The sequence below is a fragment of the Oryza sativa genome, chromosome 2 (genome assembly GCF_034140825.1).
Source record: "Oryza sativa Japonica Group chromosome 2, ASM3414082v1".
NCBI classification, from domain to species: domain Eukaryota; kingdom Viridiplantae; phylum Streptophyta; class Magnoliopsida; order Poales; family Poaceae; genus Oryza; species Oryza sativa.
The window spans coordinates 23,632,693-23,646,373 of record NC_089036.1 but is presented as its reverse complement, the minus strand read 5'-3'; the positions used below and the strand labels follow the sequence as shown (position 1 = coordinate 23,646,373).

Genomic DNA, 13,681 nt, shown 5'->3' with positions numbered 1-13,681 from the left:
TAAAATAGTGGTATTTTAGTTTTTTAGTTTTGCATTGCTATGTTAGGTGAAAAAAATTATGGATGGGGTTATTAGTAACAGTCATTTTGGTGACATTTACGTTTAACTATTTATTACTCCCTCGGTCACATAAAAACCAACTTAGTACCGGATGTGATATATCTTAGTACTACGAATCTAGACATACATATGTCTAGATTCATCGTATTAAAATATGTCATATTCGGTTCTAGATTCGTTATTTATGGGACGGAGGGAGTATCTCTCACGGTGTATACCGTCTTATATCTATGGCACGTGGTTTCAGTTACAAGCAAAATAGTTAAATAATATCTCTTCGTTCCTTTTGCGACAGCATCGGCGTACCAGGCGGCCCAACGTCGATCTGAGAAATGGGCCTCCCATCTCTCCTGGGCTTTGAGCGCTAGCCCACTAACAACAAATCCAGATCCGATCCGCTTTGAGTCGCACACCCAACCCGATCCACATCATCCCCAAACCTCCCTTCCCGACTTCCCCAGCTTACGGTTACCGTGCCCGTCTCCTCCTCGACCTCGAGAGTCCACCTTTCCCCCTCCCCTTCCACCTCCCCTCTCCGGCCATCTCCGCCGCCGCCGCGTCGGAAGGAAGAAGAGGGCGCCGGGTAGGTAGCAGCAGCACGCGGCCATGGGGAACATCTTCGTGAAGAAGCCCAAGGTGACGGACGTGGACAGGGCCATCCTCACCCTCAAGACGCAGCGCCGGAAGCTCGCGCAGTTCCAGCAGCAGGTGCGCCCCCGTCCCCACCCGGCTGATCTCCTCCCCTGCTGCTCCTGTTCGATCGCGCGTGTTGGGGGGTTTCGGGATCGTGCCAGATTTGGTCTCCGCTGCGGCCGCCCATCGCGGCGGGTTGTGCGAGAGGTGGTTGGGGATTAGGTTTCGGGTGAATTCGCCTGTCGCCTTGTTAGTTTTTTTTTTTTCTCGTGGCCTGATTCATGAAGCTCTTCAATCTATCATGGATTGATGGGATCGTAGTAGCAGCGAGAGCACCAGGTGACAATCAGTAGTAGTAAACAGTAACTAGTAAGAGATGATTTGATGATTTCATTATGCGTCTAGTACTTCTGGTAAATGCCACTACACGTTCGGGTTATTGCAGAAACCAGGCTTGCTTCTAGTGCACGCCAGAGTGCATTGCAGCTATCTCGTCCTCGCAAATTTGGCCACAAAACGACTTTATTTTCTGCATTAGCATGTTATTGTCTTGTTCATGAAGGAAAAAAATTCTCCGCGGCAGTGCCGCACGCCACAGCCTGTGCAACACTGCGTAGAATAATGATGCGTGTCCAATAGCACGCTGCAGCCTGAGCCCAACTCTGGAGCCGAGCCGATGTCTGGTCTCCTACACCCACACATCTGTCAACTCGTTGAAAATGCTACCAAGCCGCATCTACCAGCTACATGTGAAGCCTGAATGATTTCAATTTTCAATAGAGCTTTTTTAAGCAACCGTTGATGATAATATACATGGAGATTTTCTAGTGTAATATATAAGTCCTTTACCTAGACTTTATCAAGATGCCTCGGGTGCTCGGAAATTACATTTTGATGACATAGCAAATCACGGAACATTTAAGGAGTAGCTCCGATAATCTTTAATTGTACTAGTGTTGAGCTATACAGGAATACCAACCACATGAAGGCCTGAAAGTTTGCAAAACACAACCAATTCTAACACTATACCCAACCACTTAAGTAAAAATTACAATGTGTTCATTGACAACTTAAAAACACAACTGGTGTTGAAACCAGGTTGGCAGGTTCACAACATCATATTTGTACAGCATGTAAAATCATTTGGTCTATATTGCAGAAATAAAAAGAGAGCCAAAACACCATCTTTACATAGGAAACCCGAAAACTTCAGGACTAATACAAGCTAATTAGCTATATATCGGCCATATGCAGGATGTACTCCTGTCTCCTGGTCAGCTTGACTCCAATCAGCGGCAGCAAGAGATGGGCTCAGCTCGACACCAAAGAGGGCTTGGCCTGTAGCAGGAGATCAAACACGTGTCACTATTCTGCGCGGTGTTGCACTGGCTGTGTAGTGTGGCACTGCCGCAGAGAATATTTTTCTGTTCATGAAATAGCTTCAGGTTGCATCTGCTGTGTGTAGTACAATAGGACTATGCATGATTATTGACTGCGCTAGTGCACATATGTCGCATTAAATCAGTTCAATTCTTTTGTACCAACAATCATGGAGGTCCTAATGAGTTTTGCTTATGATGGTTTCTTTTTTTTTTGTTTTGCCCTCTTCCAGCTTGAGAAGGTGATTGAAGCAGAAAAGGAAGCTGCACGGCAGCTAGTTCAACAAAAGAAGAAAGACAGAGCTTTGATTGCACTGAAGAAGAAGAAAGCACAGGAAGAGCTGCTGAAACAAGTTGACACATGGCAAATGAATGTCGAACAACAGGTTCGTAGTCTATTGGACATATTCTGTCTCCTTATGAATTCAAAATAATTTGACTGGGTAATATCTGTTACTTACAATCGGAATTGATAATCAGTGAAACGTTCAGTTAAGATGCATGATTGACATCCTCTTTTTGTTTGCTTGTTGTAGCTGTCAGACATTGAACTAGCAAGTAAACAGAAGGCTGTATTTGACAGCCTAAAAGCTGGAAATGCTGCTCTTAAGTCTATCCAGAATGAGATAAATATTGATGATGTCCAAAAGTTGATGGACGACACAGCTGAGGCCAAGGCTTACCAAGATGTAAGTTGAATAAACTCTACACTCTTGCTTGTTACTACATTTACAGTTGTTTTATCCCCTTAGTTGTCTGGAAGTCATGGTCTCAAATTGTTTTACTGTATCCTCAGTTACACCTTTGGTATCACATCGGGTTCCTATAAAAGCTGTTTTGATCAACTTATGCCAGACTAAATAGACTCTGTAGGTTTTCTGAAAGATTATAGCAGTCTTGGTTCTGGAATGGCGGCATTATTGTTTACACCCATATGCTTCTTGAATGTATGAGTTGTCTCCTGATTTTGTATAGGATGTGCTCTATTTGTGTGCCTATAATTGGATTTAATTGGAAACAGTTGTGCATGAGTGTAACATTGGTCTATGTAGTTAACAGCTTAAGAATGAATGGATCTGACCTGCATAACATTTGTAGATTTGCGAGTTTGTGATCGACGTGTCAGATTACACAAACAGCGCTATCGTTTTTCTTTTCTATTGATGGTCTATGCACTTGCCTTACCTTCTGTTGTGTTGGTGCTCCAACTACAATTGCATGGACCTCCTTATATTGTTTACTTATCGACCAATATTGATTGCAGGAGATAAATGCTGCTCTGGGTGAGCAGCTATCTGCTGAGGATGAGGAGGCTGTTATGGCTGAATTTGAGAACTTGGAAGCACAGGTTTTTATTGATTTTCAGGAGCTTTTATGCATTTTCCATTTTGAGCAAACTACCAACATGAAAATGCTTTAATTCTGAACTTTCATGAGCCATAAACGGTTTATCTCTTCTATTGTTGATCATGACTGTCTGTTGCAGCTTGCCGTTGAGTCTCTACCAGATGCTCCAGTTACTGAAGTACGGCCTGAGGAGAAATCAGAAACACCTGCTGTCACTGAGGCTGCAGAAGACATTGACGAGGTTATTGAGCTTCCTGATGTACCCACTAAGGCACCAGAGAGACCAGAAGCTGCAGAAAAAACAAAAGGTATTTTTGTTTCTATGGACATTTAATGTGCATTATGCAATTTTTTTCTGTTCTTTTTATGATACTTTATGATATCACAGTTTTGGAAGAACCCCTACCTGCATAGGGGGATGGAACTGAGTTGGATAGGGACCTCCAGGTTGCCAAATCTGCAGGAGTTGTAAATTATCTGCCATTTCATTGTAATACCACACCCGCAAGTTGTCTCAGAATTTTAATGTGTACAGCATCTAAATATGTTTGCTTCAAATTTTCAGTTATCAATTCTTGGAAAGTTGGATTGCTTTTTGTCTGTTTAATAGTCCCAATGAGTGAACAGAATATTGCCTCGAGTCATTCTTTGAAAAGTACAGCCGGGTCTTTTCTATCACAAATTCACAGTGCTTCAAGCCTGCCTACGTTTAGCTTAAGTTTTTTTGTCTCTTGATTGACACCTGTGCAAATGTTTGCTGCTGTACTTGTAAGTTTGTTTTTCCCCCTTCCCCTAGTTCCTCACCTTTGATGTTGTCTACTACTGCTTGCACCCTCCTGTGTGCATTAGTTGACTGATATATTATATCACGCACACTGCTTGCAGTATTGACTGATCTCGAGTCCTGGACGAAAATGCAGCCCAACGACAAAGGCTACCAAATCCGGCAGCGTCGGTTGCATCGCATCGCATCGCTCCGGGCCCTATTCTACAGTATCATCACAACAGCCTGCAGCCTACTTTTTCTGATGGTTTTTGTCCCCTGGTTGTTGAGGCCAACAAATCCTTTTCCATTTTCTAGCTACAAAACCATCATCTTCAAGAGGACATCTTGGACATCTCGGAAAACGTTTGCAAGGCAGCGAGGAAGCAAGCGGTGCAGCCGAAACGAGCAAAAAGTTTGGCGGTAAAGTAAACCGCGGGATGGAGACACCACCACCAACGACAACAAAACACCAAGGCCCTTGACCGGTGATGAATGCTTAGGCAATAGGCTCAATGCTGACCCCACCCCCCCCCCCCCCCTCCCCGCCAGGCGGTTGCCGGGCGCGCGCTTAGAGCATCACCAACAAATAACCAATAAATCAACTCCCAAAATGACCTTTTAGGGATTTGTAACTAGGATTTGAGGATCTAAAATATCCTCTCTTCCAACAAACTATGTAAACATGGTTCTGTATAATAAAAAGTGGGACCACCTAAAAAACTATCAACCGTTCCCCTTCCTATATAGACAGGTGGGCCCACCTAGCTGTGCCTTTTCTTCCTCTTCCTCATCTTCTCTCTGTTCTCTCCTCCTGCACGGCTGCACGACGAGCTGGTGGTGGCATGAATCGGGGCCGATAGCGGACGAGCTTGCGACAGCCAGTGGCGACGCAAATCGGGGTTTGGTGGTGGGTGAGCTCGCGACGTCCGATGGCGTTGCTAATCAATCCGCAGGCCGATGAGCTCGCGACCACCGCCGGCGGCATAAAACGGGGGTATCTGGGGTAGGAGGATCCCGGTGGCCGGTGACACAAATCAAACTGACAACCGACAAGCTAGCAACAGGCGGCCGCGGTGCAAATCGGAGCTCCGGGAGGTGCGAATAGAAATCGAGCCATGGGTGGACGAGGGAGTGACTCGGCCGTGGGTGCGAATCAGGGCTCCATTGGGAGCGTGAATCGAGCTTGTGGCGGACGAGCTCGCGACGGCTATCGGCGATGTGATTCGAGGTTCGGCATCGACGCGAATCAAGTCGGAGGAGGAGGAACTAGTGACAGGTTTGTGGCGAACAAGCTTGCTGTGGCTGCCGGCGACGCGAATAGTGGTCCGGCGGCTACGCGAATTAAGTCGGCGGAGGAACAAGCGACAGACCTACGGCACACGAGCTCTGAGTCTGGCGGCAGTGCGAATTGACGCTATGGCGGACGAGCTCTAGGGCCAGCGGCACCAGACAAGCTCGCAACGAGCCGGCGACGGAGGAGCTCGGGGGCTGCCGGCGGTGGTAGACGAGCTCATGATGGCTAGGACATTTCACCAGCGCGCGCGAATTCGTGCGATCGGTGGATTGGGAGTCCATCGGTCTTCCCAACATGTGGAGATCGAGAATGACGGGGTTGGGATTTCCAATTTTTTGGGATCTTGATTGGAGTTCTGTTGGAGCTAAAATTTTCCATAAAACTTCAAAATTTTAGGATTGGGAGTAGTATTGGGCATCTCTTGGGCATGCTCTTAATTTCTCACAATCTCGACGGCCGCCCCATCCGCGCGCCTCTCCGTTCCCTCGTGTGGAAGGTGGAATTCACTCGCCGGCCACTTGGCCACCGGCCGCCGGCTGGGCTCCGCGAAACTTCCTTATCGATCCACGGTGAGCTCCCATGGTTTGCGCCGACCACTTGCGTCCATGCGGCTAAGAGGGAATAACGAGCCAGTCGAGCCTCATTAACTCTAGCAAGCTAAGGCGCTCTTTAGATGGGGAAACTTTTTAAGTCCCTGTCACATCGGATGTTTAACGTTAATTTGGAGTATTGAATATAGACTAATAAAAAATTAATTTCATAAATAAGAGTTAATCCGTGAGACGAATTTTTTAAGACTAATTAATCTATGATTATTAAAAGTTTACTTTAGCATCACATTGTTAAATCATGGTGTAATTATGTTCAAAAGATTCGTCTCGCGAATTAGTCCAAGGTTATGAAATGTGTTTTGTATTTAATCTATGTTTAATACTCTAAATTAGTGTCCAAACATCGGATGTAACATGACAAATCCCTGTTTTCCAAACAGCCCCAAAAAAACCAAAAAACCATGCCTTGGCTAGGTTCGTGAGCTGACTTTGTCAACCTAGTTAGATTCGTTAATCAGTTTTATCCCAATTATATCAGCTTTAAAAATGTGATATATGCCATGCGTCGACAACAGAAAATAAACACTAACTAAGAATAGTATTCAAAGTTGATTTTTTTTAGGAACGGAGGAAGTACATATTAGTTAGAATAGACATATTTCTTTTACTAATGAGTAAAACTAGTAGCTCGCAAGTAGCCTTGCAAATGAGTTAAAACTTTGGCTCCGCTCAGTTCGTTACAATTATAAGTTCGATTTGATTCAAACTAATTTTCTTAAATATACTCCCTCCGTCTCCTATTATAAGGGATTTTGACATTTTATTTGCATTGTTTGACCACTCGTCTTATTCAAAAAAAATTTGTGCAAATATAAGAAAACGAAAAGTTGTACTTAAAATTACTTTGGATAATAAAGTAAGTCAAAAAAAATAATAATTCCATTTTTTTTAATAAGACGAATGGTCAAACAGTACAAGCAAAATGTCAATATTCCTTATATTAAGTAACGGAGGGAGTATGTAGTAAGAAAAAAAATACTAGATTATAACCTAGAAGACAACCACAAAAAGAAAAAAACAAAGGCAAATCATCACATGTTGATAGCTCGTAACACACATTCCTGAGAAAAAAAAAAAGACTAGCGCCAAGCTGGCTGCCGCCAGCCCCAAGATGGCATAAACGCACCGTACTATCACATCTCCAAATAGAAAAGCCACCAACGCACTCGTGGTCATCCCCACAAAGATGGATTTACCGAGGGAGAGTGTGAGAGAGAAGAAAATTCACTCATCCCTCGTTCAAACTTCAAACCCAAAGACGATTCCCAAGAGCTTTGTCGAAGACCTTACTAATTAGTGGTGACATAGGATAGAAACAGAATATTCTTAAAACGACGCTCGTAAGAATAACGTGACACCGAAAGTACCGTCGCTATTCATCCAATGACTCGTATAACTGATTTTCACCTGGAGAGTCCTATCAGAGAGAAGAAAGAGGCACGACGACAATGGCCCAAGGGAGATCACGACGCTCAAGGATCCAAACCGATTTGAGCCATGAATTTAAGTGTTTTTTTTTTTCACCTCACGTGCGGCTCGATTAATTTTGGCCGTACTGGGACTGGCCATCGTGCCGGTGGATCGATACATGCATGGAGACCGACTATATATACATGCACACTCCCAGGATGATCGAGTTGCCGGCCGGTGCATGCACCATGTCGATCGTACCGGTGGTACCGGTGACGGATATGGTAAAAAAAAAATAGTGGGATGATTCTTACAGTCTTTACGTCAGAAGACCCCAACGCCCCTATGCTGGATCCATCTCCGGGTGGTACTGCAGCATGGCATGGAGGCCTTCTTCCTGGGAGAATGCATGGTTTGCCATATGCATACACAGGAGACACTGCATGCAAACCAAGATTCAACACAAGTCTTAATTATCACATGGAAGAGAAATATATGTTTAAGAAAAACACAAAAATATTCCTCTCCCAGAGTACTGAATCATCCCTTAAGCGGATATCCTATTATTTTTATATGTCACTTAAAAAGTCATCAAAATAATTTAGTAGGATAGAACAATATGTGATATGCTACTTCACAAACATGCAAATTTAAATTCCACTTATACAAATAGAAACAAAAACAATAAATTTGACTATGAATATAATGCGTAATTCACGGTCAAATTTGTTATTTTTGTTTCGAATTGTATAAGTCGAATTTTAATTCGCATGTTTGCGAAAAGATATATTATATATTGATCTATCATAATAATTTTTTTTAAAAAAATTGGTAACTTTTTAAACGATATGTATGAAATGAGGGGATGTCAGTCTCGAGAGACAAGAACCACTTCTTATATATCCGCCCAGTGAGATCGCCCCTGGCCTGTACACCAAAAAAAAAATCCGCTCCCAACACGCCAGACGCGTTTCGATCGTCTCCCGATGATTTCCGGTGCGGTGACACAAGCTCTTTCAGCACGAACGGATTGCTCATGGACCTATCTGTCGTAAGAAAAACCAATGCATGTCGATGAGCGTTGCAGTGTGTGTGCAGATCCGTCGAAATTAATGATATTATTCTCTCCAATGCTAGCATGCTAGATTCGTGAGGCGTCGTCGATGCGGCTATACAAAATTAACATTCTTAAATCCATGGGTTGATCACTTCTTAAATTACCTAGCTACTGTATAAATGCGCGGGGCCTAGAATTGAACCTTCAATATCATTTCTACAGTAGATTAATTGCTCGCTCTTCCTTTTTCTTTAAAGATAATCAACACTAGCTTACTTAATAAATCCAACCTCCAACTATTTTTTTGTCAATTAATTAATGGATTAATTAAACAACATATTGCGACACCACCCCCATGCTGCCATGCACCCTAGCTATAAATACGCTCCACTCCCAGCTGCTTAGCTCAGTCTCTCGCGGTCTCTCGCGCCATCGATCGAAACGGGTCACTGAGTCTCGCAGCTTCGCCGGCGCCGGAGAGAGACACGACACGATCGATGGCGATCGCGTCCATGGCCGCCGCCGCCGCCGCCGCGATCGTCGGCGCGGTGCGGGAGCACGTGCGGGCGAGCGACCTGGCGGTGGCCGGCGCGGTGCTGTTCGCGTTCAGCGCCGCCGTGAGCGCGGTGCGGGCGCGGCGCCGCGGGGCGCCGGTGCTGTGGCCGCTAGTGGGCATCGTGCCCACGCTGTTCGTCCACCGCGACGACATCTACGAGTGGGGCTCCGCCGCGCTGCTGCGCGCCGGCGGCGTGTTCCCGTACCGCGGCACGTGGGGCGGGGGCTCCTCCGGCGTCATAACCTCCGCGCCGGCCAACGTCGAGCACGTGCTCAGGGCCAACTTCGGCAACTACCCCAAGGGGCCCTACTACCGGGAGCGCTTCGTCGAGCTGCTCGGCGGCGGTATCTTCAACGCCGACGGCGAGGCGTGGCGCGCCCAGCGCCGGGCGGCCACCGCCGAGATGCACTCGTCGCGGTTCGTGGAGTTCTCGGTGAGGAGCATCGAGCAGCTGGTGTACGGCCGCCTCGTGCCGCTGGCCGAGCGGCTGAGTGGCGGCGGCGCCGCCGTCGACCTCCAGGAGGTGCTGCTCCGGTTCACGTTCGACAACATCTGCGCCGTGGCGTTCGGGGTGGACGCCGGGTGCCTCGCCGACGGCCTCCCCGACGTGCCGTTCGCGCGCGCGTTCGAGCTCGCCACGGAGCTCTCGCTCCTGCGGTTCGTCACCCCGCCCTTCATCTGGAAGGCCAAGCGGCTCCTCCGCGCCGGCAGCGAGCGGCGGCTCGTCGAGGCCACGCGCGCCGTCCGCGAGTTCGCCGAGCGGGCGGTCGCCGACCGCCGGAACGAGATGCGCAAGGTCGGGAGCCTGCGCGGCCGGTGCGACCTCCTGTCGCGGCTCATGTCATCGGCGCCGGGCGCCGACTACTCCAACGAGTTCCTCCGCGACTTCTGCATCAGCTTCATCCTCGCGGGCCGCGACACGAGCTCCGTGGGGCTCGCCTGGTTCTTCTGGCTGCTCGCCGGCCACCCCGACGTCGAGTCCCGCGTCGTCGGCGACGTCCTCGCCGCGGGCGGCGACATCAAGAGGATGGACTACCTCCACGCGGCGCTCACGGAGGCGATGCGGCTGTACCCGCCGGTGCCCGTCGACTTCAAGGAGGCCCTCGCCGACGACGTGCTCCCGGACGGCACGCCGGTGCGAGCGCGGCAGCGCGTGATCTACTACACCTACGCGATCGGGCGCGACCCGGCGTCGTGGGGCGACGACGCGGCCGCGTTCCGGCCCGAGCGGTGGATGCGCGGCGGCGCGTTCGCCGGCGGCGAGAGCCCGTTCAAGTACGCGGTGTTCAACGCCGGCCCGAGGCTGTGCATCGGGAAGCGGTTCGCCTACACGCAGATGAAGACCGCGGCGGCGGCGGTGCTGTCCAGGTTCGCCGTCGAGGTGGTGCCCGGGCAGGAGGTGAAGCCGAAGCTGACCACGACGCTGTACATGAAGAACGGCCTCATGGTGCGCTTCAGGAGGAGGTCGCCGCCGCCACCGTCGCCGCCGCCGCGCCACGTCGTCGCCGACGACGACGACGACGACGACGTTGCAGCCGGTCGCCACGTTGCTGTCGGAAGCTGCAACAGTAACCATCTCTAACCAACCAAACAGTCTCTGTCGTTACTCCGCATTGCTAATTAACAAACTACTCACACACATTGCTTTCCCGCGCTAATTGTCATTAGAAAATCGTAATCTCGAGGACTGGACTGATCGCTGTACTGTGAAACAGCTCAAGAGTGAAGAGCAGCTGGTGCCGTCTCGCGCTGGACTACAGTGTGGCGGAAAAAGACGCGATCGATCAAATCATCAGACATTTCTGCTTACTACTCCGTATATTTTTCTTGCCTGTGTGACTGTGTATGTGTGTTCATCTCTGGTGTACCCCATCCGTCCCGAAATAAGTGGACTCTATATCTAAATTCGTATGCTAGTACGAAGATAGTTTATTTTAGAGCGGATGGATACTAAATATTGTGATACTAAACAAGTGTATTCTACCTCTCAAAGAGGATGTCTGCCCGTGTATGTACCTTTATTTCCAAAGAAAAAAGCATAGTTTAATTTTGTCCATCAGCAATTGTTTTGGTCCATCTTTTACAATTGGTTCTCAAAATCATTCATGTGTCATCTGTTGCAATTTTTTTTACGTCCACGTCTACGTAAAGACAACAATAATGTCATCAATTAATCAACGATAGTAAACAATAGAAAGATAGAGAAACGTATAAGCAAATAATAGAACATAAATAATGTCATCCTTATCTATTTTCTATATCTTCCATCTCGTAGATATTGTTTTTATTTTTGATTTGTCAGTAAGATGCAACAGGGGGCAATGTACCAAAAACCACCATTTTTTGGGTCCAACGATGAAATATAAATGATTTTGAAGGTTTTTTATACCAACATTAATCGGTTCCATGGATAAGGGACCAAAACAAATGGAACAAGGCCATAATCAACGAACTGAATGTGTATATTTTAGTTTTAAAATATAATTCAAATACTTGTAAGGAATTAGTAAAAAAACAGTACATTGGTATCTACTAGTACACCACAAAAATCCTAGTCTAAGCTTGACATGTATATAAAGTGAGAAGAAAAATTAATTAAATACGGTGGTAATTAACACAGTGCACATACTGTTTGCAGTTTGGATTTTCTTTGATGTGTTGGTCAAACTTAGACTTCAAATGTTCTACTAGGATATTATATGTATGTGCTAGTCACCAATCATGTCTTACACAAACTATTGTTATTGATGTTACAAATATTAAAATGTTAATCATGATGAACACATCGATTATTATTTTTCTGAAATATAAGAGCTTAGATTAATAGAAGAGTACGTCCATGTCAATTACATCGTGCTAATTATTTATTGTAGATTTTTAGAATTGAATTCATGAGTATTAATAAACTAAGAGTACATCTCACATTTGTTGATTCTGAATTTCAAAATTATTAAATTTCAGAACAACTGTAATTAAAAGAGATCGAGCATGGTATACATGGATTCTTAATTCGATCAACATTCATAGTAATACAACCCACCTAATTAAGTACCTAACTGTCGAAACTAGATTTCGGCAATAATAAAAGGGGGTGGCTATCAAGCTCGGAAAGTGTATGGGTTTGGAGACAAAGGATTTATACAGGTTCAGGCCTTCTTATAAAAGAAGTAATACCCTACTCCTGTCCGGGGATGAATCCGCCGAGTGTATTATTAATTGTATGATTCGGGAAAAATCAGCATATGCCCCTAGAGGCGCCCGGACCCCCCTTATATATGGGAAGGAGTCCGGATTACAAAAGATAATCTATATTCCTAACGGAATATGAAGATAGAGGTAAAATACAGTCGTAACCGACTAAGTCTCAGGGTGTTTCCTTGATACACAAGTTAAGAAACAAACCCGAGATACAGATAAGATATTCTATCTACATTAAGTATCCGGTACCCAGTTCGAATACCGTCGCCGTGTAGATATGGGATACCCATAATCTCCACAGTAGCCCCCGAGTCCTTTGCAGTCGACCATCGTAGCCTTCTCAAAGTTGATAACCCGAGTACTTCAAACTCTTCAAGCCAAAACCTGCCGAGTGGACTGTAAAGGGCGAAAAGATGAAGAATATGGTGCATCGAATAGATGCACCTAATTAGGTGTAGCCCCCAACTATGTGATTAGTTAACAAACTAAACATATAGTTGAAAGACAAAATAATAACACAATTGTGCATTATATGACAAAAGCATACGCGGCGCCTAAATAGGCATGCTAGCCGACTGCTTTTTAGCCACAATAAAAGAAATCCGAGTGGTTTACATTCTAAAAAGTTCACGAATGAACACACTTGACAGGCATCCGAATATACAAACTCTAAAGATTACCCATCAAGTATCATAAAGATTATGGTAATAAATAAGTCAAATAGCCTAGGCCATGACTATTTACCATGAAAACAGGCATATAACACGCCAAGGAAATGACTATAATAAAAACAAGTCATCCCTAGTTAACCCAAACAGCTTTTGTAGCCTAAAAAAGCTTGCAAAAACAGCATAACGCCTTTCTGTCGGGCACCTTTTTAATTTGCATTGCAATAATTCCAAAGAATTATATGACCGCATAAAAAGGATTTCATCAGCATTGGGCAACACTGTTGTGCGCATAATATTGCCAAAGCAAAATATGCCTAAGTCCCTAAGGAACACAATGGGCCACGCTGTTAAAAGTATTGGGCTGAAGTACTGTTCAGGCCTAGGCCCATTAGCACCTCCGATACCCTTAACTGAAAAATCCTATATCCAAGCGACGCTTCGTCTTCCCCGCCATTTTCCCCATTCCCTGCTACAGTGCAAAGCTGCGCCGGCGAACTAGGGTTCACGACTCCGGCCAAATCCACCTCCGAAAAGTGCATTAAAATCCTTCCCGTGATCCACCGCCTCAATCCCTCACCTCTCCCAAGCCATCCCTCGAATCAAATCAGCACATTTGAGTGAAACCGATGGCGGAAGAGAGAGAAAGCTTCGAAGGCCAATGGGCGTCATCCGATGTAACGGAGGAGAATCTTAAGGAGA

At 46.1% G+C, this 13,681-nt stretch overlaps 2 protein-coding genes across 2 annotated transcripts; both read left to right on the top strand.

The window, feature by feature from the left end:
• The first annotated feature begins 550 nt into the window (after nucleotides 1-550).
• On the top strand, nucleotides 551-4,019 carry LOC4329866 (vacuolar protein sorting-associated protein 20 homolog 2). Its single transcript, XM_015767926.3, has 6 exons — nucleotides 551-768; nucleotides 2,306-2,458; nucleotides 2,609-2,761; nucleotides 3,337-3,420; nucleotides 3,559-3,727; nucleotides 3,808-4,019. Exons 1-6 carry the CDS (start codon nucleotides 667-669, stop codon nucleotides 3,831-3,833), a joined length of 687 nt encoding a protein of 228 aa, XP_015623412.1. The 5' UTR covers nucleotides 551-666; the 3' UTR covers nucleotides 3,834-4,019.
• Nucleotides 4,020-8,964: 4,945 nt separating this feature from the next.
• LOC4329865 (cytochrome P450 86B1) lies at nucleotides 8,965-11,176 on the top strand. The gene is made up of 2 exons (XM_015769317.3): nucleotides 8,965-10,681; nucleotides 10,829-11,176. Exons 1-2 carry the CDS (start codon nucleotides 9,055-9,057, stop codon nucleotides 10,837-10,839), a joined length of 1,638 nt encoding a protein of 545 aa, XP_015624803.1. The 5' UTR covers nucleotides 8,965-9,054; the 3' UTR covers nucleotides 10,840-11,176.
• The last annotated feature ends 2,505 nt before the right edge of the window (nucleotides 11,177-13,681 follow it).

Coding starts and splice junctions, on each gene's coding strand:
- LOC4329866 (XM_015767926.3), top strand. CDS start 667: ATGGGGAACATCTTCGTGAAGAAGCCCAAGGTGACGGACGTGGACAGG. Junction 769..2,305: donor TCGCGCAGTTCCAGCAGCAG/GTGCGCCCCCGT, acceptor GCCCTCTTCCAG/CTTGAGAAGGTGATTGAAGC. Junction 2,762..3,336: donor AGGCCAAGGCTTACCAAGAT/GTAAGTTGAATA, acceptor TATTGATTGCAG/GAGATAAATGCTGCTCTGGG.
- LOC4329865 (XM_015769317.3), top strand. CDS start 9,055: ATGGCGATCGCGTCCATGGCCGCCGCCGCCGCCGCCGCGATCGTCGGC.